Source organism: Pygocentrus nattereri, chromosome 1 (assembly GCF_015220715.1).
Source record: "Pygocentrus nattereri isolate fPygNat1 chromosome 1, fPygNat1.pri, whole genome shotgun sequence".
NCBI classification, from domain to species: Eukaryota; Metazoa; Chordata; class Actinopteri; order Characiformes; family Serrasalmidae; genus Pygocentrus; species Pygocentrus nattereri.
This window is the reverse complement of record NC_051211.1, coordinates 48682821-48704984: the sequence shown is the minus strand read 5'-3', so window position 1 is coordinate 48704984 and position 22164 is coordinate 48682821. Positions and strand designations below refer to the sequence as shown.

At 41.1% G+C, this 22164-nt stretch overlaps 1 protein-coding gene across 2 annotated transcripts; it reads left to right on the top strand.

The window, feature by feature from the left end:
• The first annotated feature begins 221 nt into the window (after positions 1 to 221).
• LOC108428174 (putative tetratricopeptide repeat protein 41) lies at positions 222 to 22101 on the top strand. Of its 2 annotated transcripts, XM_017698969.2 has the most exons (19): positions 222 to 381; positions 3257 to 3998; positions 4829 to 4929; positions 5072 to 5252; positions 6181 to 6398; positions 7821 to 7984; positions 8679 to 8779; positions 8897 to 9147; positions 9653 to 9913; positions 11906 to 12077; positions 12876 to 13009; positions 13725 to 13778; positions 14112 to 14233; positions 14747 to 14921; positions 15088 to 15241; positions 16504 to 16656; positions 17776 to 17912; positions 19782 to 19905; positions 21501 to 22101. In XM_017698969.2, exons 2-19 carry the CDS (start codon positions 3289 to 3291, stop codon positions 21904 to 21906), a joined length of 3618 nt encoding a protein of 1205 aa, XP_017554458.1. In that variant the 5' UTR covers positions 222 to 381; positions 3257 to 3288; the 3' UTR covers positions 21907 to 22101. The 2 variants fall into 2 exon arrangements, with proteins under 2 accessions (XP_017554458.1, XP_037396205.1); XM_037540308.1 differs by having other exon boundaries at positions 8679 to 9147.
• The last annotated feature ends 63 nt before the right edge of the window (positions 22102 to 22164 follow it).

Sequence of the window (22164 nt, the reverse complement as noted above, 5' to 3'; positions counted from 1 at the left end):
ACATGGCCAAATCGTGGCCACACTCGATTGGTTCAGTGGGGGCGTCGAGCAAGCGTTGCTCCGGGTGTTAACGTCGTATTCGCCGCTGATCTGGAGTCAGCTTTCGTGAATTTCCTCAAGGGTGGCGCTAACTTGGTCATCTGATCTGAAATCAGCTTCATTTTCTCAGCTTGGGTTGGGTTAGTCGTGCGTTTACATTAACAACCAGCGGTTGCCATGAGCCTCTTAGAGAATCTGCACAGGATTGTTATTATTATTACAGTAAGAGCAACACTTTGTTCCACAATCAGGAGATATATTTGGCAGAGAGCATGGATTATTTTCAGTGTTCGGACTAGAGAGCGGTTTTCCAAGCTGACCTATTTATATGAAACGACATTGGTAACGTTTGCTTATTTTATGGGAGTTATTTAGAGGGCTAGGATGTAACTGAGTATTGGGAATGTGTACACAGAATACATGTATCTGTATTCAGCCCATTACATTCTGTAAAGCCAGTATTAAGAACGCAGTTACCTTTTCCATTTTTAATGTGTATATACATATACAGCACCTCACAGAAGTGAGTACACCCCTCACATTTCTACAAATATTTTATTATATCTTTTCATGGGACGACACTATAGAAATGAAACTTGGATATAACTTAAAGTAGTCAGTGTACAGCTTGTATAGCAGTATAGATTTACTGTCCTCTGACAATAATTCAACACACAGGCATTAATGTCTAAATATCTGGCAACACAAGTGAGTATGCCTCACAATGAACATAAAATTGTGCTGAAAGTCTCAATATTTTGTGTGACCACCATTATTATCTAGCACTGCCTGAACCCTCTTGGGCATGGATTTCACCAGAGCTGCACAGGTTGCTACTGGAATCCTTTTCCACTCCTCCTTGATGACATCACAGAGCTGGTGGCTGTTAGACACCTTGTGCTCCTCCTCCTTCTGCTTGAGGATGCAACACAGGTGCTCAGTTGGGTTTAGGTTTGGAGACATACTTGGCCAGTCCATCACCTTTACCTTCAGCAAGGCAGTTGTCATCTTAGAGGTGTGTTTGGGGTCATTATCGTGTTGGAAAACTGCCATGCGGCGCAGTTTCCGAAGGGAGGGGCTCATCCTGTGTTTCAGAATGTCACAGTACATGGTGGAATACATGTTTCCCTCAATAAACCGCAGCTCCCCAGTGCCGGCAGCACTCATGCATCTCCAGACCATGATGCTACCACCACCATGCTTGAGTGTAGGTAAGAGACAGTTGTCTTGGTTCACCTCAGTAGGGCACCACCATACATGTTGGACATCATCTGAACCAAACAAGTTTATCCTGGTCTCATCAGACCACAGGATATGGTTCCATAATCCATCTTCTTGGACTGCTTGTCTTCAGCAAACTGTTTTGCGGGCTTTCTTGTGCATCAGCTTCAGAAGAGACTTCCCTCTGGGACGAGGGCCGTGCAGACCAAGTAGATGCTTTGTGCAGCGTATGGTCTGAGCACTGACAGGCTGACTTCCCACTTCTTCAACCTCTGCAGCAATGCTGGCAGCACTCATGCATCTATTTTTGAAGCCAACCTCTTAATATGATGCTGTTATCTATTTTGAGGGATGAGTGCGCTGAGTAGACTGCTCAGTTTTGGACATTTACAAGTGATAAGCTTAGCTCTGGTATTGTACTGGCTTTGTGTATGCATTTCATTTTTGACTTAGGTCATGAAAGGGCAGTGTGATTATGGGGGCAGAGGTTGACTTAAGCAGGCAATAAGAGTCAAAATAATGATGTTGAGTATTTTGTATTCATTTGAATAATTACATTTTTCAAGAAACATATTATCAGAAGAATCACAAGCCCATTTACAAAAAAGTTGGGATACTGTGCATCTAAATAAAAACGCAACATAATGATGTGCAAATCATTCAAGCCCTATATAGGATAGAAAATAGTACAAAGACAACATATCAAATTTTGAAACTGAGAATGTTATTGTTTTTTTGTCCATTATGAGTTTGATGTCAGTAACAAATTTTAAAAAGTTAGAATGGAGCAACAGAAGACTAATGTGTAATGTATGTTGTATGTGTAACGCTTAAAAAAACACCTGGTGGTCAATTGGCAACAGGTTAGTAATGTGACTGTATGCAAAAGAGAATCCCAGAGAGGCTGAGTCTTTCAGAAGTAAGATAATGAAGGGTTCACCACTCAGTGAAAGACTATGCAGTCAAATAGCGCAACAGTTCAAGAAATATCTGTATGCAAGGGACAAGGCCGAAAACCAATATTGGTTGGCCGTGATCCATATCACGGAGGTGCTGCTTTAAAATCAGGTATGATTCTGTAGAGAAAATCACTGCATGGGCTTAGGAACCCTTCTGAAAACCACTGTCTCTGAACAAAATTTGTTGCTGAATCCACAAAAGCAAGTTAAAACTTCACAATGCAACGAAAAAAACATATGTAAACAGGATCCAGAAATGCTGCCACCTTCTCTGGGCCTGAGTTAATTTAAGATGGACTGAAGTGAAGTGAAAACGTATCCTGAAGTACTATAAATCAAAATTTGACATTCTTTTCAGATATCATGGACACCCAGACCATCCAGCTTTATATCAGTGCACAGTTCACATGCCACATCTATGATGGCATAGGGGTGCATTATTGCACATGGCTTGGGTAACTTGCACATCTGTGAAAGCACCATTAATGCTGAATAATGTATACAGGTTTTGGCAACATGTGCTGCCATCCAGACAAAATCTTTTTTTAGTGAATGCTTTGTTTCTTTTTGCAAGATAACGCTAAATCTCATTCTACAAGTACTACAACAGCATGGCTCTATGGTAAGAGTTAGGGTGCTAAAGTACACTCTTAAACAGCGTACACTTTTTTTTCCAGTTTTAAGGTTTGATTTGTTGTCTTTGTACTATTTTCAATTAAACATAGAGTTAACATGATTCACATATAATTCACATGTTATACATATACCAGCTTTTTTGGAAACTGGATTGCAAAAAACTGCCAACCAGTAACAACAAGCAAAGGTGTGAATTAAATAAAAATGACAGTAGAGTGCCTTATCAATATGCATTCTAAATGTATTCTAAATATATTCTGAATACATTCCTTTTTATGCACTGTATAGGAGTACATTACTGAATACATTTGCAGTAGTGTATTCAGTATTCAGCCATCACAATATATTTTATTTTCATCAATCCTGTTTATTTATACTTACCGTATCTTGTATCTCCACAGGGAGCCAAATGCATTAACCTGATTTCAAACTGATGCAAATAGTGGATCTCCCAACTGATAAATACATGACGTCAGATTGTCACTCTGCCTCCTGCCTGGCATCTCCACTGCAGCCATACCTCTGCTATGTCCCTGGTGACCTCCAGCACGAGCTGGCCTACCTGAAGGCACATATTTTTCCTTATCTAGATTCACTTTGCCAAGCCAGAGGCACATCCTTCAGACCTGTAGATATCCAGAGGACACAAAATGATGATAATGAAGACAGTCGGAGAAGTCACAACCTCCAACCACACCAAGCGGGCTCCACTCTCTATCACCAGCAGTTAAAGATCAGTTTGGATCTAATCAACTCTTCCTCGTCCTTCCTCTGTCTGCTTGGGCAACACTATGGCTGTTTTCTCGCTGAGGGTGTGTCCTTTTCGTTGGGCCAACCAGAAGGAGAACTATCCTTCTTGTCTGAGTTGGAGCAGAATCTGCACGGAGCTGTTCGAGGTGGCTATCCTTGGGTTATGGAAGAAAAGCATCGGGCGTGTAGCTTGGTTGAGCTGGAGATCACCCAGGCTGCATTCATGGGCGGCCCCAAGCGCTGCTTCTTCTATTTTAAAGACTGCACTCCTGGAGGTGAAGGTGACAGCCAGACTGCACTGTTTCAGGTGGACCTGTCTGGTAGTAGGGAGTATGAGAGGCAGCGATTGTGGGACCTGAAGAGCCGAATCATAAACACCTGCCTACCTGTCAGGTCTGAGTAAAAGAGAATTTAAGAAAATGTTGATTCAGAATCACAGCTGGCATTCTCATAGAGGCCAGTCAAAAGTTTGGACACCTTATTGAATGTAGGCCTAGTCTAGTGTAAAATGCTTGAAATTTGTCTCAAAGACAAATATATTGAAGTTTGTGTCCACATGTTATCCTCAAGTTACAGGTTATCTTTGGCTGTTTTTATTGGTTAGCCATGATAGCGTTTCATGACAGTGAACTTCAGTTGAGAGGTTCAGCCGGTATTATTGTAATCAAGGGTTAAAATAGTAATTATCAGCTCCGTAGTCACATATAAGAGCACATAACCTTCAAAATCTTGAGCCAAAGTCATTGACGCATAAATTAAAGGAATAGACAAATAAACTATGCACAATTCCCCCCCTTACTCCAACCATAGCCACTTATTTGTGGTTTAAAGTTAGCTTCTTCTTGACTAAAAGTAATGGAAATTGATGTAAGTCAAATTGTTTTTCGGTGCCATAGACTTCTGTTATATTGATCTTATGGTGGCAGTGGAAAACTAAAGAAGCAAAATTTTGACAACAAACATATCTTGGTCAGTTGGCTATGTTTAGGATAAGGATTAAAATTGTGCAAATATGATTTTACAGTGAACTATTGCTTTAAGCCCATGCAAATACACTTTAATCACCATTATCACCTTGGCGTCTGTTGCTGGGAGCCCCTTTCGACTCGGGACTGAAACAATTGCTTGGTTTATTTTCCGTCTAGCTTTGCCTGAGGCTACTGTGTGTGTGCCCAAGCCTCTAAATGGAACGCTACATCACCTGAAAATCTTCTGTTGGACAGATTCTTTAGGAACTTGCAGGAACTTGAGGAGCTGGTGAGAAAAGACTGGGAAGGCCTCATAGATCATGTTCACCAAGTTCCAGCTCAGCGCTCCATCTCAGGTCTTCGGCCTTTTCCATCAACAACACATGACTCTGACACTACTTAGCATGTCAGCAGATATTGAATTTTTATTTTTACACTTGCGCTTGTTTGGACAGGACAGCAGTGTTGCATGACATGTTTTAATTTCCTTTTCTGCAGGTTATCAGGATTCAGTTGAGGTTTGGCTTCATCAAAGCCATATTCAAGCACTCTGTCATGCGTTTGTACCCTCGACACAAACCACAGAGGTGCTAGAATTACTGAACACGTTTGTGTTTCCTGTAACTCAAAAGACAAAGTTTGAACCTCATTCAGATGATTCAGGGGTTCCGTTAATGAGGTGAGGTGACGTATTTTATTGTGTAATGAAGCATCTAACTCACATTTTCTCAGCTCTACTTACTGTATAGCTGCACTTTGTAGTTCTACAGTTACAGACTGTAGTCCATCTGTTTCTCTGATACTTTGTTACCCCCTTTTACCCTGTTCTTCAGTGGTCCGGACCCCCACAGAACCACCACAGAGCAAATATTATTTGGGTGGTGGATCATTCTCAGCACTGTAGTAACACTGATGTGGTGGTGGTGTGTTAATGTGTGTTGCGCTGGTTTGAGTGGATCAGACACATCAGTGCTGCTGGAGTTTTCAAACACTGTGTCCACTCACTGTCCACTCTATTAGGCACTCCTACCTTGTCAGTCCACCTTGTAGATGTAAAGTCAGAGACGACAGCTCACAGTTTGTGTTGGTCATCCAAGTCCTTCATCGGTGGTCATCCTAGTCCTTCATCAGTGGTCACAGGACTCTGTTGGCTGGATGTTTTGGTTGGTGGACTATTCTCAGTCCAGCAGTGACACTGAGGTGTTTTTAAAACTCCAGCAGCGCTGCTGTGTCTGATCCACTCAGACCAGCGCAACACACACTAACACACCACCACCACGTCAGTGTTACTGCAATGCTGAGAATGATCCACCATCCAAATAGTACCTGCTCTGTAAGGGTCCATGGGGGTCCTGACCATCACTGAAGAACAAGATAAATCAGGGCTAATAAAGTATCAGAGAAACAGATGGACTACAGTCTGTAACTGTAGATCTACAAAGTGCAGCTATACAGTAAGTGGTGCTGACAAAATGGACAATGAGCGTAGAAACAAGGAGGTGGTCATGATGTAATGCCTGGTTTTGATATGTTCTTTTTCCTATTGGTTTGTAGCTGTAACTTTGCCTATTAGACATAAAGCAAACCCAGTTTCTCCCTCTCTTCAGTAACACTGATAAAGTAGAACCAGAGAAGTCCATTTTGCTGCTCAGTGGAGAGAGGGGTTGTGGGAAGTCATCTCTGGCTGCTTGGTGGCTCCAGAACTTTAGGAAGAGAAAGCCCAGAGTTCCAGTCATCCCATACTTCTGTGGAACCAGCACACCTAGCAAAGACATCAGGTCAATGCTAAGGCAGTGTACTGCTGAACTTCGAAATGTCTTCTATGGTAAGAGACCTAGTGGCTAATATGCAGAACTTATTATTAGAATGCCTACAACACATGAGTAGTGATGCCTACAACACATTATAGTGATGTGGAAAAGTATTTTGCCCTTTTTCATTTGCAGAGCATCCCCACACCATCATACTACCGCCACCATGTTTGACTCTTGGTTATGTTCTTATTGTGAAATGCTGTGTTAGGTTTACACCAGATGTAACGGGACCCTTTTCCCCCCAAAAAACTTCCACCTTTGACACATCAGTCCACAGAACATTATTCCAAAAAGCTATGGGGTCAGGTTTTTTTGTCAAATGCGAGACGAGCCTTTATGTTCCTCCTGGTTAGGAGCAGTTTTTGCCTTGCAAATCTCCCATGGATAGTATTTTCCTGAGCCTCTTTCTGGTGGGTGAATCATTAACACTGACCTAATCTGAGGTGAGTGAGGCCTGCAGTGCCTTAGATGTTTGGCTTTTTTTGTGAATTCCTGGATACATCATTGTTGTGTTCTTGGAGGACTTTTGGCAGGTAAGGCCCTTCACTACAGATAACACCATCGCCTTGGCTTCAGAACCCTTTCCAGGCTGATAAACATGCTTTTCCCCATCTCTTCTGGACATTTCTTTTTTTATCACAGCACAGTATGTGTAACAAGACAGAAAGGACCAGATGCTTGTGGTAAAAACCAAAAGATGAGGCTTTAATATCACAGGATTTCACAAGTTTACTGACCAAATCGTGGTCAGTAAACAGGCATGGGCAACCATAACCTGAGGCCAAAGGGAAAAGGGAAAAAACAGAAATCCAGAAAAACACAGGAGAACCGCTCAGCTGCTCTACAGGAGAAGCAATACCTCACCACCTGGCTGAGCTAAAGCCCAGGCTTTAAACTAACCTAAACAAGTCAAGTGACATGGAACACAGGTGAACAGAGCATTCAGGAGACTATGAGCACTGACTGGATTGTGAGGGAAGGTCGGGTCATGTGAGTCAGGTGATCTCTCAGAGGATTCTGGGAGATGAAGTCTGAGTATGCCTTAGAGCCGGAGGGATGCATGACAATATGCTGTTTGTGGATATCTTTTAGCCTACTTAACATTTCTGGAAAAGTTCCATTTAACTGATGTTTAGATTCAACAGGGCTGGCAGTTATCCAGCTTGGGTGTGTCTAGTTGAACTGATCCCCATTGCCAACTAAATTTGCTTAATTGATTGATTGAGTAACTTGGGAATGGGGGCGGGGGGTGGGGGGGTTTCTTTACACCCAGGACCATTTAGTGTTGGATAATGTTTTTCCCTCAGTAAACAAAATAATAAAAAACAACAAATAAATTTTAATTCACAAATGGGAAACTAGCACCATTCATTAAACACTGACCATTCATTAAACACATAAAATCTGAATGAAAATGTCTTGCATATATGCAGGTGATCTTCCAGAGTGGGCAGATGCTTTGGAAGAGCGTGTTGAACCCAGGCCTCTGCTTGCAGAGGTACAGGCCTTCACTGCTGCAGCTCAACTGGGACCTTGTGTCCTCCTGCTGGATAGACTGGACCTTCTCATAGACACTCTAGGCCTGTCACTACAGGAGGTAATATTTTCCTGTTCATTTTTCCTTTCATGCATCTTTATTTGTCTAACAATATTTGTTCTCATCTTATTAAGTAACTTTGTTTTTCCATTCTGGTGAAGAGGCTGAAAATGCTGTATCAAATATATGATGTACCCTGTACCCTGTAGTTCACTTAAGATTGTAACTTAAGACTGGGCTTCTGTATCTTGTGTAAAAAGTAAAAAAAGGCACAAGCAGAAATGTATTAATCTCTGAAACTCAAAGTGAGGACTTTTGCAGTTACACTACATGTACAAGAGTATCCAGATCCTTTATTATGGATTATTCAGTAATCACATATATTGTCACTGTCAGAACAAAACTCTGTAAATTTACAGGAGAATTTTAATAGAAGCAAATGGAAAAAAATATTTATTCCAAGCAATTTTGGTGCATTTCTTTTAGTCTATATATCATGACATTTTTAAACAATGTAAAGGGCAGCTGGCCATTTAAATGATGTTAAAAATGAAAAACAACAAAAATTAAGGTACAAGGTTTTGTCTTACTAGGTACCGAATGACTAGTATTATTAATAACTAATACATAACTAATATGGAATGTATGTAATGTACGAATGTATGGAATGTACGAGATTGAGGTTAGGTCTGCTGAATTTGAGAGATTTGCCATTGCTATTAGAATTTTACACTTACACTTTTACACATTTTAGGTGAAGGAACTGAGATGGTTGCCAGTTGCTCTACCATCCTCTTGTAAGCTGATAGTCACCACCACCACTACGGACCTCACTTACAAAAGCCTCTCCAGCAGGTCAGACGTCCAGGTCTTCATCTGGCCTGGTGTGTCTGAACCAGGCGTTCAACATAGCATATTACAAAGACACTTGGCTTTACCCTATAAAGAGCTGCCCACCTCACTCTTGCACAGAATCATGAGTAAGAAGCTGTGTCGCCTACCGGTCTTCCTCGCTATTCTCGGCAGTGAGCTGCGGACGTGTGGGATGCAGAGGGAGGAAGAGGAGGAGAATGAGCTGATAGAGGAGTACATGGAGGTGGATTCAGTATCAGAGCTGTGGGTGAAGGTCATTCGTCGCTGGGTTAAAGATTACAGTAGACCTGCTGAAGACTCTACATTTAGTTCCATGAGGCCAGAAACAAACACTATAGCACCCAGACCAGGTACATACAGATATACAGACGCTTTGTAGGTTAGACATTGAAGTGATAAGTCTGAGATCCCACTTGTACAGATTCCACAGATATATCTTTTGACCAATACAGGTGCAATAATACTGAAGACTTGAGGCAATGATGGATAGCAGCAGCCACTGAGCTTGAGACTGGTTAATTGGACTATAGCTATACATTGACAAATGATGCGGTGATAGTCCCTTTGACTGGCCATATTTCAGTGACTGGCAGCACTACCCATGGCTAAGCCTCTCCCCTTTACCCCAAAAATAATTGACCCTCTCCCCTTAAAGGCAAATGTAAAAGTGAAAGTGCATTTGTGTGTGTGTGTTTATGTATGTTTGGGTGGGGGTTGGGGGGCCAGCGATTGGTTAAGAATGGCTGTGGCCCCTCCGGGCCTGCTTTAAGGTGCCATTTTGTAAAACTGACTCAACTTCATATGATAGACAGTTGAAAACTGACCTTTGCTGTCCTGCTGCTCTGGTAACTGCAGTTTCTTCTTCTCCTGCTCTGGAGCTGAGAGGCTGGGTATGGGACGTGCTTTGCCTGATCCACGTCTCTAGATCAGGGCTAACTGAGGATGAGGTACTGGCTCTGTTGGAGGATTTGGGTCACTGTGGTCCTCTGAGGATCCAGGCTTTGGAGTGGGCACGAATACGCTCTGCCTTTGGACCATGGGTCCAGGAGAAACCAAATGGCCTCCTGTGTTTCAGTCATCAATCCATTAGCCAGACCATGGAGCTGCTGTTGCTGGGTAAGTGGCAGTCCACTGTGTATCATGATGCATCGATGCATTTAAACCCCATAGTGAAAATATTAGAATTGAGTATGATCTTATATATAATAGTATTCCCAAAAGTATCTGCTCTATTTGTGGCCAAAATAGAATGCCCAGGCTATTATCAAGCATAAGAAACAAGAAAAAAGCCACATTTGCATGTTCAATCTATTCTGAATTCAACCAAATGTAAATCTAATTCAATAAGATAAGATAAGATAAGATAAGATAAGATAAGATAAGATAAGATAAGATAAGATAAGATTTAATAAGGCTTTATTGTCATTCACATCACATGTGGTACATGAGGTGGAACGAAACATTGTACTCACGGTCCAGTTAACGCCCAAAGTGACAAACATCCATCCATCCATCCATTTTCTAAGCCGCTTCTCCGTCAGGGTCGTGGGGGGGTGCTGGAGCCTATCCCAGCAGTCTTCGGGCGAAAGGCAGGATACACCCTGGACAGGTCGCCAGTCCATCACAGGGCAAAGTGACAAACAATAAACAATAAATAGAAGGTGCATAAAGGGGAGGACAGATAACAGCAGCATGGACCACAGCAGTATGAGTATGAGGTAGAAGGTGTACATCTAAATGCTGGTAATGTCTAAAGTGACATGTGTGGATGATATAGTGGAGGCATTGATTCACTACAGCAGCAATAAATAAGTGGACATGAAGTGCCATTGCAGTGATTGTTCAGTTGGAATTTGAGAGTCTTACAGCTTCAGGGAAGAAGCTGTTCCTCAGTCTGGTAGTTTTGCTCTTAATGCTCCGCAACCTCCTACCTGAAGGGAGCGGAACAAAAAGTGTGTGTGCTGGATGGGTGGGATCCTTCATGATGCCAGTTGCCCTTTTTCTGCATCTAGAGGTGTAAATGTCCATGTTGGTGGGAAGGCTGACACCTACAGTCCTCTGTGCTGCCTTCACCACCCTCTGCAGAGCTTTCCTCTCTGCCACAGAGCAGCTTCCGTGCCACACAGTGATGCTGGAGCACAGAACGCTCTCCACCACACATCTGTAGAATGAGGTGAGGACTGAGCTCCCGAGTCCAGCACGCCTCAGCCTCGGTCATTAGTAGGTGACTTTGAGATTTCATGATTAATTCAGTCATTTCTTAAAAATATCCTCCAGCACCCCCCGCGACCCTGAGGGAGAAGCGGCTTAGAAAATGGATGGATGAATGGATGGATGGATTTCTTAAAGAATTTTAATGGAATCCTTTTAAGGTCAAATAGCATTGCAGATTAGAGTACAGTGCAAAACCAAAGAACACTTTTCATTTGTCCAGTCAAAACAGCCATTAAAGACGAGTTATTCATTCTTCAGGAAATATTTCTGAGATCAGATATAAAATAATCCACTTACATAAAGAAGGAGAACGTCAAAGGAAAATAAGTGAAAAAACAAAGAGTTTGTAAAAGTTAAAGAATGAATAGAAGCTACAGCGAATAAAGGACTCCTACCAACCATACAAGACCTGGTAGATCATCTAAACTGTCCTGACCATATAAACAGCACTTAAAGCTTTCTTTTTTGCAAGAAAGAAGAAAATCAAGCTGCTTCAGATCTGAAAACTGTGAGAAGTCGACTCAGCGCTGTGGGTCTGAAGGGATGTTTAACTGTTATGAAGCAATCACTGAGAAAATGAAACAGATAGAAAGCAAAGAGTGGGCACATTAAATGCTGAAACGTGATATTTTATATATTTGTTGGGGCTTCTGTTAAACATATGTTTTCTGCTTTTTTGCTGACACTGAAAATAAGTAACTTATACTTAACACCATTATAACTGCCTTTATGACTGTAAATAAATAGAAATAAACGGTGGTCTCATTTGCAAGTGCTGTATGTTTATGATCACTGTAACATTTTGGATTCGATAATGATTTTGTTTGTATTGATATGAGACTTTTCCCTCAAATATCCTCTGTGGGATATTCTGCATTACACTCTGATCCTTAGGTGTTGTGGACCAGCGAAACTGTCGGAGCTACTTCCATCACAGCCTAGCTGAGTTCTTTCAAAGGCCCAGCAAGGAACTTGGTGGCTGGTTGCGGAAGCTGGAGGAGCTGCCCTGGCACCTGGCACAAACTGGCTCCTTCAAGGAGCTACGTAGGGTCCTCACCCACCCAGAGTAAGTTACACTGTTAGAAATCAAGGTTCTGTACATTTTTGTTCATCAAGGTTCAATGTTAATGTACCTCAAAGGTACAACAGTGGTTTTAAGGTCCAGTTGTGCACCTTAAATAAGATTTTACTGGTAGAAAAATGTGTTTGTACCTTTAATAACCTGATGTTTTAAAACAGAACAATAAAAAAGCCTGGAGACAAGACGAGATGTGTGGAGTCAACACAGCTTAGGAAATTTAATTTCAGTGCATTATGGTACAGTTATGTTCCCTGACTAAAGGTACTGAGATGTAACCTTTAGCATACCAGTGACAAGAGGGCTAACTTTGTAGTGAAGAGAAAAACTTTCTTAACTGTTAATGTAAGCTAATGTAACAAGACTTCATTCTGAGTGTTTGTGGACCATTTCGCCCTGAGATGCACTGGCGACCTGTCCAGGGTGTATCCTGCCTTCCACCCAATGACCGCTGGGATAGGCTCCAGCACCCCTGCGACCCTGAGGGAGAAAATGTGTGTGTGTGTGTGTGTGTGTGTGTGTGTGTGTGGACCGTTTCTATTGGCCGGTTTGCTGTAAAATTTGGACAAAGCTGGCATTTTCAATTAATAAAAAAAATGTTTTTCTTCCAACAGCTGTGATAAATAAGACACAGTGGACATAAAGTGCGCTCAGTTTTAAACACTGTGTTATGACTGTCACACAATAGGCAGACAAATAAGGGCTGATAAGCATGAGTTACTATACAATCGACTGCACTGAAGTTTATCAGTGTGGTAAGATAACATATCTGCTCTTTTTCCATAGAGCCCTGGGTTTCCTTTCGAGCAGTGTGAGGCAGCATCCACACCTAAGGCTCGATCTTATTCGCCATTGGACGCTGTTGAGCCGGAAAGGCTATGACCCCATCTCTTCACTGCAGACGCTGCTTGAGCTGAACGGTAACAGAGTTACATGCTATGGTTGACTGAGAACATCATGTATGTCACATAAGCTCATTGACTTGGAGAGCTTTCGGTGTGTGAAATAAATGCGTGAGAAACTAAATGTTTCTGGGACCACTTTATTTTAGGGAACATATACTGGGAGTTTATTATTAAGGTCTTGTTCTTTGTTCAGTAAACCCTGAGTTACATACTTCAAAAGGCTTTATTCACTCTGCTTTAAGCTTTATTTATTATGACCTGTATTAATACCTAAAGGGAGGACTTTTACAGTGCATTATTAGTTAATTAGTAATACAACCAATAATTGGTATGGTATGGTGTAGTGGGTAACACCTCTGCCTACGCTGTAGACTAGGGTTCAATCCCTGCCTGGGTAAACACCCTGCACTATACCAAGAAGAGTACTTGGGCAAGACTCCTAACACTATATATATATATATATATATATATATGAAAGCTTGTTTACTTGCTTCTTATGACATGTTAGTCTTCAAGCTCCAGTGCAAAACTAAAGTGACAAATATTTTGGGGAAAATGACTCCTTTGATAATGTGGTTTGGAGGATAAATATAGCAGAAACTTTGCCAATTAGCACAAATGGCTTTCATTCATTGATAGCCATGCAGTCTTTGGTCAACTATCAGTTTAAAGTCATGTTTTATTTTGCTGGTCTCTCTGGATTCAGCACGATTGTCTTTTGATGTTCCAGTTCCACCGATGAGGGAAGAGGACACGTTCATTACTGAGACGCAGACATATACAGGTAAAATTACAGCTAATTAAGACTATTACTATGGAGCCCTGCTGGTGACATCTTGTAGAAATAAAAACAATGTGTGGCCACAACTTAGTAAAGCATGAGAACGAGATCCTAATACGTGGCCATGACTTAAGTAAGCTGTGATCTCATTCCCAACACCTTACTAAGTCGTGACCACGCATTAGGATATCTTTCCCATGCGTTAATAAGGCGCAGCCACGTATTATTTTTTATTTATACAGGATGTCCTCATTAGGGCTCTGTATATTATAGACCAACAGATCATGTTATCAGTGATTTATTGCTGATGAAACATTCCTTGCTGTTTGGTCTCAGGTCGTGGACTGCCAGAGACTGGCATTGTGGGAAAGTTAGCTCTTTTCTTCTTTGATATTCTGCTCTGTTTGGACAAGAATAAAGAAGCAGAGAACATACTGTTACAGACAGCTCATCAACAGGTGAGCCTTCCAAACAGAAGCGTAAGGTGGGGGAAGGTGGCCCGCAGGATAAGATGGTCCCCAACTGAATTAAGAGGCTAAAAGGGATTTTGCATTTTACTTATTTTTTTGCTTTTGCTGAGGTCCACTTGACCTCTCGACCTCTCTTTATCTCTTAGAATTAAACAAGGATGTTTTGTTACTGTGCCTCTAAGACATATATGTAAGTAATCTCTGTTCTGATTGGCTGTCCTGTATAAAAGCAGTACAGGCTCAAACACTCCTTTTAACTTCAGCCTGAATGGGCGGGACTAAACTGCTGTAGGTTGACTAGTTACATTTACACGTTAATGTGTTTGTTTTTATGACATGACAAAAGTAATGAATTGATTTTGAGAGGAAAAAACTTTCTTTCCCCAAAGAGCAAATATATGGATCCAAACAGGACAAGCCCCAAACCAGCCACTTTCTATGAATGGTCATAGATGCTCTTCTCCCGTCTCTCTTAAGAAATCTTCATGTTTTTTGCTCCAGGCGGATGGAGATAGTGGGAGATTACTGCTTGAAGTGCAGCACATGCTGGCTAAGTTCTATATCCACACGCAGCAGCTTGAGGAGGCAGAGATGTATTGCAACAAAGGCCTCGAGTCAGTAAACTACCTCGCAGTTTCCAGTTCTATCAGAGAGGAGGACGTCAGGATGATTAAAGGTTGCAGATAGGGTCTGCATAAAAACAGTCAACCATGCATATACAGTGGACGTGGTGTGACGATGGTCATCCAGTCTTTGTGCCTTTAATGCTCTGTCTTAATGTGTAGACTTTGTGGAAGTGTAAAGTGTGCAGCTTCTGTGTTTAAATGTTGGTTCTCTTCCAGGCCAGTTGCTGTGTTTTCTGTGTCAGCTGGAGCTGGAGAGAGGAGGACGTTTGTATTCGGTTCCAGGAATTTTAAAGGAAATCGGCAACACTGGCCTTATGTCCATCCACCCGTGTGCTGGAGCAACTGTTACTTTATTGCAGGGCCTTCACAAGTGAGTGACAATTTACAGAAGTAGGTAGAGCCTGCATATTAGACATGCACAATATTGCAAAAATATAATATTGCAATACTTCAAAACATTATCACGGCACATGCAGGGGCAATTTAACGCCATGGGGCCTCTGTTTGGTTGTCTGCATTTTTTCCCTGTACCTAGATTGATAACAGGCCTATCTAATCAAATGTTGAAAGAGTATATATTCTTTGAGTACTGTCACTGTATTATAACCAATCTAAACACGCAATCTAAATGCTTACGCTCGCCACCAAGCTCCACTTTCTTTTCTCAGCCCTGCAATCACTGCACAGCAACCCTTGCTACCTGCCACTGCCTCGAGCTCAGTTGGCTATCAGCGCTTGTATTTGATTTTGTTTGGTTAAAAGATGTAACTGAGGACACTGAATGTGTCGTTTTTTACCATCATCATCAGTGTTCTGCAGATTTAGTATTTACAGCACTCTTTGACTATAAAGGCTGGAAACAGGCTTTTTTTTGAAAATGTCAACACAGAAATTAAAAGTTACTTCAGTGCATTAAAGGTAAAACAAGAATGGACCAATAACATCTTTCATGCCCATTGTGGCAGAATGTTTTACTTACACTGAAGATTGTGTCCAGCAAGTTGGCCCACTTTTTCACAGGCCTACCCAATAATTTATTTCTGCCTACGCCACTGAATCAGATGGTAGACTACAGCTTGTCGTGGACCTCGCTTGTTTTGGTGATGATGATAGTTTTACAAAGTAAACTGCACCACACACCACTGGAGAAGCATAGTGTGTCAGATTGAACGGACCATAGCACATATGACCTCAAGTTCAGTGAAAATTTCAAACCTTGACTGACTATGACTTTTAGTGGTATGGTTGTAAGTGTAAGTTGGGCGAGGCTGAAACTGGCAACCTTAAGGTGGAGCGAAAAATGGAAAAAGAACTTGGCGGATAAGAAGCTAAATTAAGCTTCGTCCAACTTACATTATCAGCCCAATAGTGATGTCTACAGTTTATGTATTATTGTATGAAAGATGTACTTTGTTGCTTTTGTAAGAAAACCTCCTAAACAGGAACGTTTTTCAGATTTTTTTTCACACACAATTCTACTGGTTCACTCATTTGGAAGTGTTCACAAAATCGTGGCTACCATTTTCAAATGATGTAAATAACAATTTTTATTTTAAAATGAAATTAATTGTATTTATTAATTTTATCCTTATGAAACAGACTATTAATTCATTAAGTGCTGTGTATGTTCAGATGGGGTGTTGGTGAGCTGAATGCAGCTGAAAGCTGCCTGCAGGCTGCTTTGGCCGGTAGGAGGCGCTGGTATGGCAGTGACCATCCCATGGTTGCAGCGGTGGAGGAGCAGCTGGCCAACATTTGGACTGACAGCATCCATACCGACAAAGAGTGAGAGATGAGTTTGTTTACATGCAGCAGATTATACAGGTGCTTCTGAGTCCGGCTAACAGCAGATGGATAAGAGAAAAAAAAGTTTGTCTGCTCAATCAAAACATGTGGTGGTTGGTGTAGTGTAGTGGTTAACACCTCTGCTTTCTATGCTGTAGACTGGGGTTCAATCCCCGCCTGGATAAGCGCCATACGCTATACCAATAAGAGTCCTTGGGCAAGACTCCCAACACTACCTTCACCTACCTGTGTAAATCAAATTGTAAGTTGCTCTGGATAACAGTGTCTGCTAAATAATGTAAATGTAAAAATGTTGTAGCAAACAATTTAACTGTCAAAAGTTTGGTGACATCTTGCCATACTTGGTAAAGGGGAATTCCATCGATTTTTCAAAACTTCTGCAAAATTTAAAAGTTATTAAGTGAAATGGTCATGAATGCACTGTCTGATGCCTGAGACATTGTTTAATGGCAGTTTTGGCCTAACACATATTTTAAATAATATATTCATGATAGCGATATATTACATCAGTACAGTCCAACCACCCAGCGCCATTTCTGAAAAGTAAATACAGTGGCTATATTTACTTTGTAGTCATCGCAACCCCTGATTCCGCAACTGCAAAGAAAATGTAAAGAGAAAAGGTTTCCTGTGAACAGTGGGCTTCATATCAAACCATTCTGATTGACTTTATTTACATTTCAGCCATTAAATTATGCAAGAATGTGAAAAATTTGGCGAATTTACCTTTACAAGCACCTACAGAAACCAAAGGAGGTGTAAACAGCTGAAAGGTTTGAATGCTGATCAGAGCTGACATCACAACCATGGGATGAAATGTGTGCATATGGCACTGTGCTTATATAGAATACTGTCACAAATGTTGTCACAAATGTTAAAATGCATATTATTTCCTCAGACTTAGTAAATCTGCTTATTAAAAACGTTTTGAAAAGCTAGGTGTCCCAAAACTACAGTCTACATGCCTCCAGATAGATGCATATTTGTGGACCTGCAAGGTTTCAGGAATGCAGTTCCTATCAAATCTGCTTTATCACACTGCAGTGCAGCTGTTTGTAGAGTGCAGAGTGAGGTGACCTTTCCTGCTCTCTCCTGTAGTTGGACTCAGAGGAGGGCTGCTGAACTGTATCGTCATGTCATCCATGTAAGAGAGGCAGTGACTCAGTGCTGGGGGATGACCTTCTTCCTATCCAAGCCCACCCTGCAGGACCTTACCAACACTCTGCTCAAACTTGGTGAGTGAAAAAGGGGCCCAGTTTTAGTGCAGTGGTCTCATTTGTCGTTGTTCTGTGGACATTGGAATGGCAGTATTCCTGGATTAGGCCTCTCCAATTTACTAGGCATAGAGCAGATAAGGTTTGAAGCTAGAACTTCTCTTTTTCTCTATGGAACATGTACTTTATTGGTTTGATTGTATTCTGAGATGTTGTGATTGAGATACACCTTGCAACATACAGTATTAAAGGGTCCGTATTATGGGAAGCTGAATTTTATTAACAGTGATACATAAACAGTATCAGAACATATTGGCCATTCCTCATTCCATTTCGGGAAAATGAGCTGCAAAAACAGCCTGTTTGGATGGATTTGATACATGAACCCACACACATAAGAAGTGGACTTCAGGAGGAGAGATAATATATAGTAATAATGTAGGATACAGGCCCTTTAATTGAATTAACAACCATTTGTCACTGTGAAATTAGACCTCTGCATTTAACCCATCTGTACAGTGAAACACCCACATACATGCACACTAGTGAACACACACACTAGGGGGCAGTGAGCACACTTGCCTGGAGCAGTGGCAGCCCTATCCATGGGAGCAATTGGGGGTTAGGTGCCTTTAAATCTATAAAAATGTACAAAAGTACATCAAATACCTAAAAAAATAATACAGGCCAATATTCAACTGCATCACATTAATCTTTAACCACTTCTTTCCTAAAGGGCTGGCATTTTATTTTGTTTCCTTGAGATCCACTCATAACTTTTCCAAAGTTTTTTCCCAACCTCTCTTTATACCTTAGAATTAAACTGGCTGTTTTTATTTCTGTGAGTTGAATATGTAAATAATCTCTGTTCTGATTGGCTGTCCTGTATTGCGCCTCATTCAAAAAGCAGTGTGGGGCTGAAACACTCAGTGTGAATGGGTGGAGCTAGTCTGCTGTAGGCTGAATAGGCAGATTTATGTAAGTCTAACTGTTTGAATGACATCAAAACAGGCTGTTAATGCATTTTGGTTTCTTTATTCAGACTGTATATTCACTGGGGAGTGAATGGCATGTTCTGAAATGTTATCCGTGTTGACATATTACACCAAACCTTTTTATTTCAGAAAAATGAGGAAAATTCAGTTTTCCTTCATATGAGCTCTTTACAAATGCCAGTGATGATCGAGGTTTTTACGCACTGCTAATTAGTGGGAAAGCTTTAATTTCTTATTAGCTACTTATACTTATTAGCCTTATACACTGTTAGAAATAAAGGCTCTGTGCAGGTACATTTTTTTGTTCATTAAGGTACAAAAAATGTAGATGTTCCCTCAAAGGTACAGCAGTGGTTTTAAGGTCCAGTTGTGTACTTTAAATACGATTGTATCCAGGTGAAAAGTTCATATTTGTACCTTTTCATAGCCGAATGTTTTAAAACAACAATAAAATAAAAAGAGGCGAGACTGGGGTGTGGAGTCAGTACAATTTAAAAGTATAATTTCAATGGATTATGGTTCAGTTATGTTCCCTGACTAAAGCTACTGAGATGTTCCCTTGAGGGTACCACCCCAGTCACAGTTTCAGACCTTTATTTCTCAGTGTAGCTCCAAAAGACTTCATTACAAACATGTCTTGGATTCATGGATTACTTGGATACCTTGATTCATCCCAACATCCTCCGAAACATTTATGGAACTCTGATTGGTCAAGATGTTCAGTAAAAACCACTGCGATTGACTGCAGGTCATAGACTTTTACTATATAACTGAAAATGCCAATGTTGCAATAATAATTTCCAAACAATATATTGTGCAGCCCTTCGCTGTGCCATATAAGTGTCAAGGACTTTTCACTCAGTGCTCTGTTTCGTTGACCTTGCGTGTCCTCCAGGTAAAGTGTTAGTGCAGAGCACCTGTAAGGCGGAGAAAAGGGAGGCTCTGAGATTGCTTCAAAGAGCTGCTGACCTGAGCCATCTCCTGAACCCTGGAGGCCCACTCCCCAGGCATTTACAATGGTAAACTTTTTCATCGCATATTGCAGCACTGTTATAATGGTACTGACATTCAGACACAGTGTCTTTAAAGGGCCCATATCATTCATTTTTCTTGTGTTTTATTTTTTTAGATCCACATGTGTAAGTTTACTTACCAAAAACAGACACACACTATATTTCCAAAAGTATTCACTCAGCCCTCCAAATCATTGAATTCAAGTGTTCCAATCACTTCCATGGCCACAGGTGTATAAAACCAAGCCCCTAGGCCTGCAGACTGCTTCTACAGACATTAGTGAAAGAATGGGTCGCTCTCAGGAGCTCAGTGAATTCCAGCGTGGTACCGTGATCGGACGCCACCTGTGCAACAAGTCCAGTCGTGATTAAATATTACCCATTAAATATTCCACAGTCAACTGTCAGTGGTATTATAACAAAGTGGAAGCGATTGGGAACGACAGCAACACAAAGTGGTCGGCCACGTAAAATGACAGAGTGGGGTCAGCGGATGCTGAGGGGCATAGTGCACAGAGGTCACCAACTTTCTGCAGAGTCAATCACTACAGACCTCCAAACTTCATGTGACCTTCAGATAAGCTCAAGAACAGCACAGAGAGCTTCACGGAATGGGTTTCCATGGCCGAGCAGCTACATCCAAGTGCATCTAATCCGATGACCTCACAAATGTGCTTCTGGTAAATTCCCATAAACACACTCCTAAGCCTTGTGAAAAACCTTACAAGAAGAGTTGAAGCTGTTATAGCTGCAAAGGGTGGACTGACATCATATTAAACCCTATCTATTAAGAATGGGATGTCACTCAAATTCATATGCGTGTGAAGGCAGACGACTGAATACTTTTGGCAATATAGTGTAATTCCTTTATACATGACCATCTTCTAACCTCTCTGTCCCTTAAAAATAAACTGTTTTGTTACTCTGTCTTTAAGAATGACATATGTAAATTACCTCTGTTACACTCTGTAACTTTGATGTGAATGGGTGGAGCTAAGTTTGTTCTATAGGCTACATATTTAAATACGCTGGCTTTTGTGACATCACACCAACAATTCATTCAAAGCTGTTTTTGCCACTTAGTTTCCATCTATGGAGTGTATGGACCAGTGAGTGACCAGTCCATTTACTGTTTGCCTTTAACAGTTTTTACATAATTTTATTTAAAAAAAGGAAAAGGGTTCTCTGTAATATGGGCCCTTTAAAGGAATAGTTTGGCAAAAATAAATATATATATATATATATATATATATATATATATATATATATATATATATATATATATATCAATAATTATACATGAAATTTTCCCATTGTCACAAATGTAGTCGATCAGCAAAGACATGTTTGGTGTGAGATGGAGAAAAGCATAGACAGTGTCGTGTTTCAGATGGATGCTACTGCTGTTTTTAGCTACATGATGTATGATTGTCCATTTTTATAAATAAATTAATGCCATACGGTGTAAGAATCCACATTAGCAAGTCTATTTGAGATCATCTCAACATGATCTGAGACCAGGGTGTGATGATTAATGAATAAAACTAAAGAAGCAAACTTGGTTTTCATTTCCCGCCAAACAATCTTATCTTTTCACTCAGTGCCGTAAGGACAGATACTGCAGGAGATAAGAAGCCTGTGCTCACAGCGGCTCCCGGATCAACAGGTGGACAGCTCACTGAATTTCCCACACTCCATCAGCTACCCCGAGACTCGAGCAGGTCCACACTGGCCTCTAGACACTCCGGGAGTGCACCAGCACCTCAGAAGCCCGAGTTGAACCTGGACAAAACATTAACGAGGCCCTGGTCAGCCTTCCAGACCAGTGTGTTTGGTCCTCAGAGTGGCATCAGGAGTCTGGTGCCCGGAGCTGGTTTGGGTGGGTTGAGGAAGGCCTTGTCTCGGGAGAGCTCTCCAAGAAGGCCTCTGCCTGTCCGCTGCCACATCCAGGAGGAAGCCGTAAAAGCTCTTAACAGACAGATGGGGACACCTATTCACAAGAAATAGGCACATTAAGGCTGGAACTGCTTGCTTTTCATACAGCATCCACTCCTTGTTCATTCATATGCTTTAAATTCAGGTCAAAACACGCTTCAAGATCACTTGCATCACTTGTACTATATCAGTACATTTGACTTATATTTTAATTAATGATGAGCCTAATTATCATAGCACATTTTAAAGTACTAAGATAATCTATTAACAGGATTTTTTTTAATAAAGAATGTAAACTATCTTTTACAAATGTATTTTGCAGATTTTGTG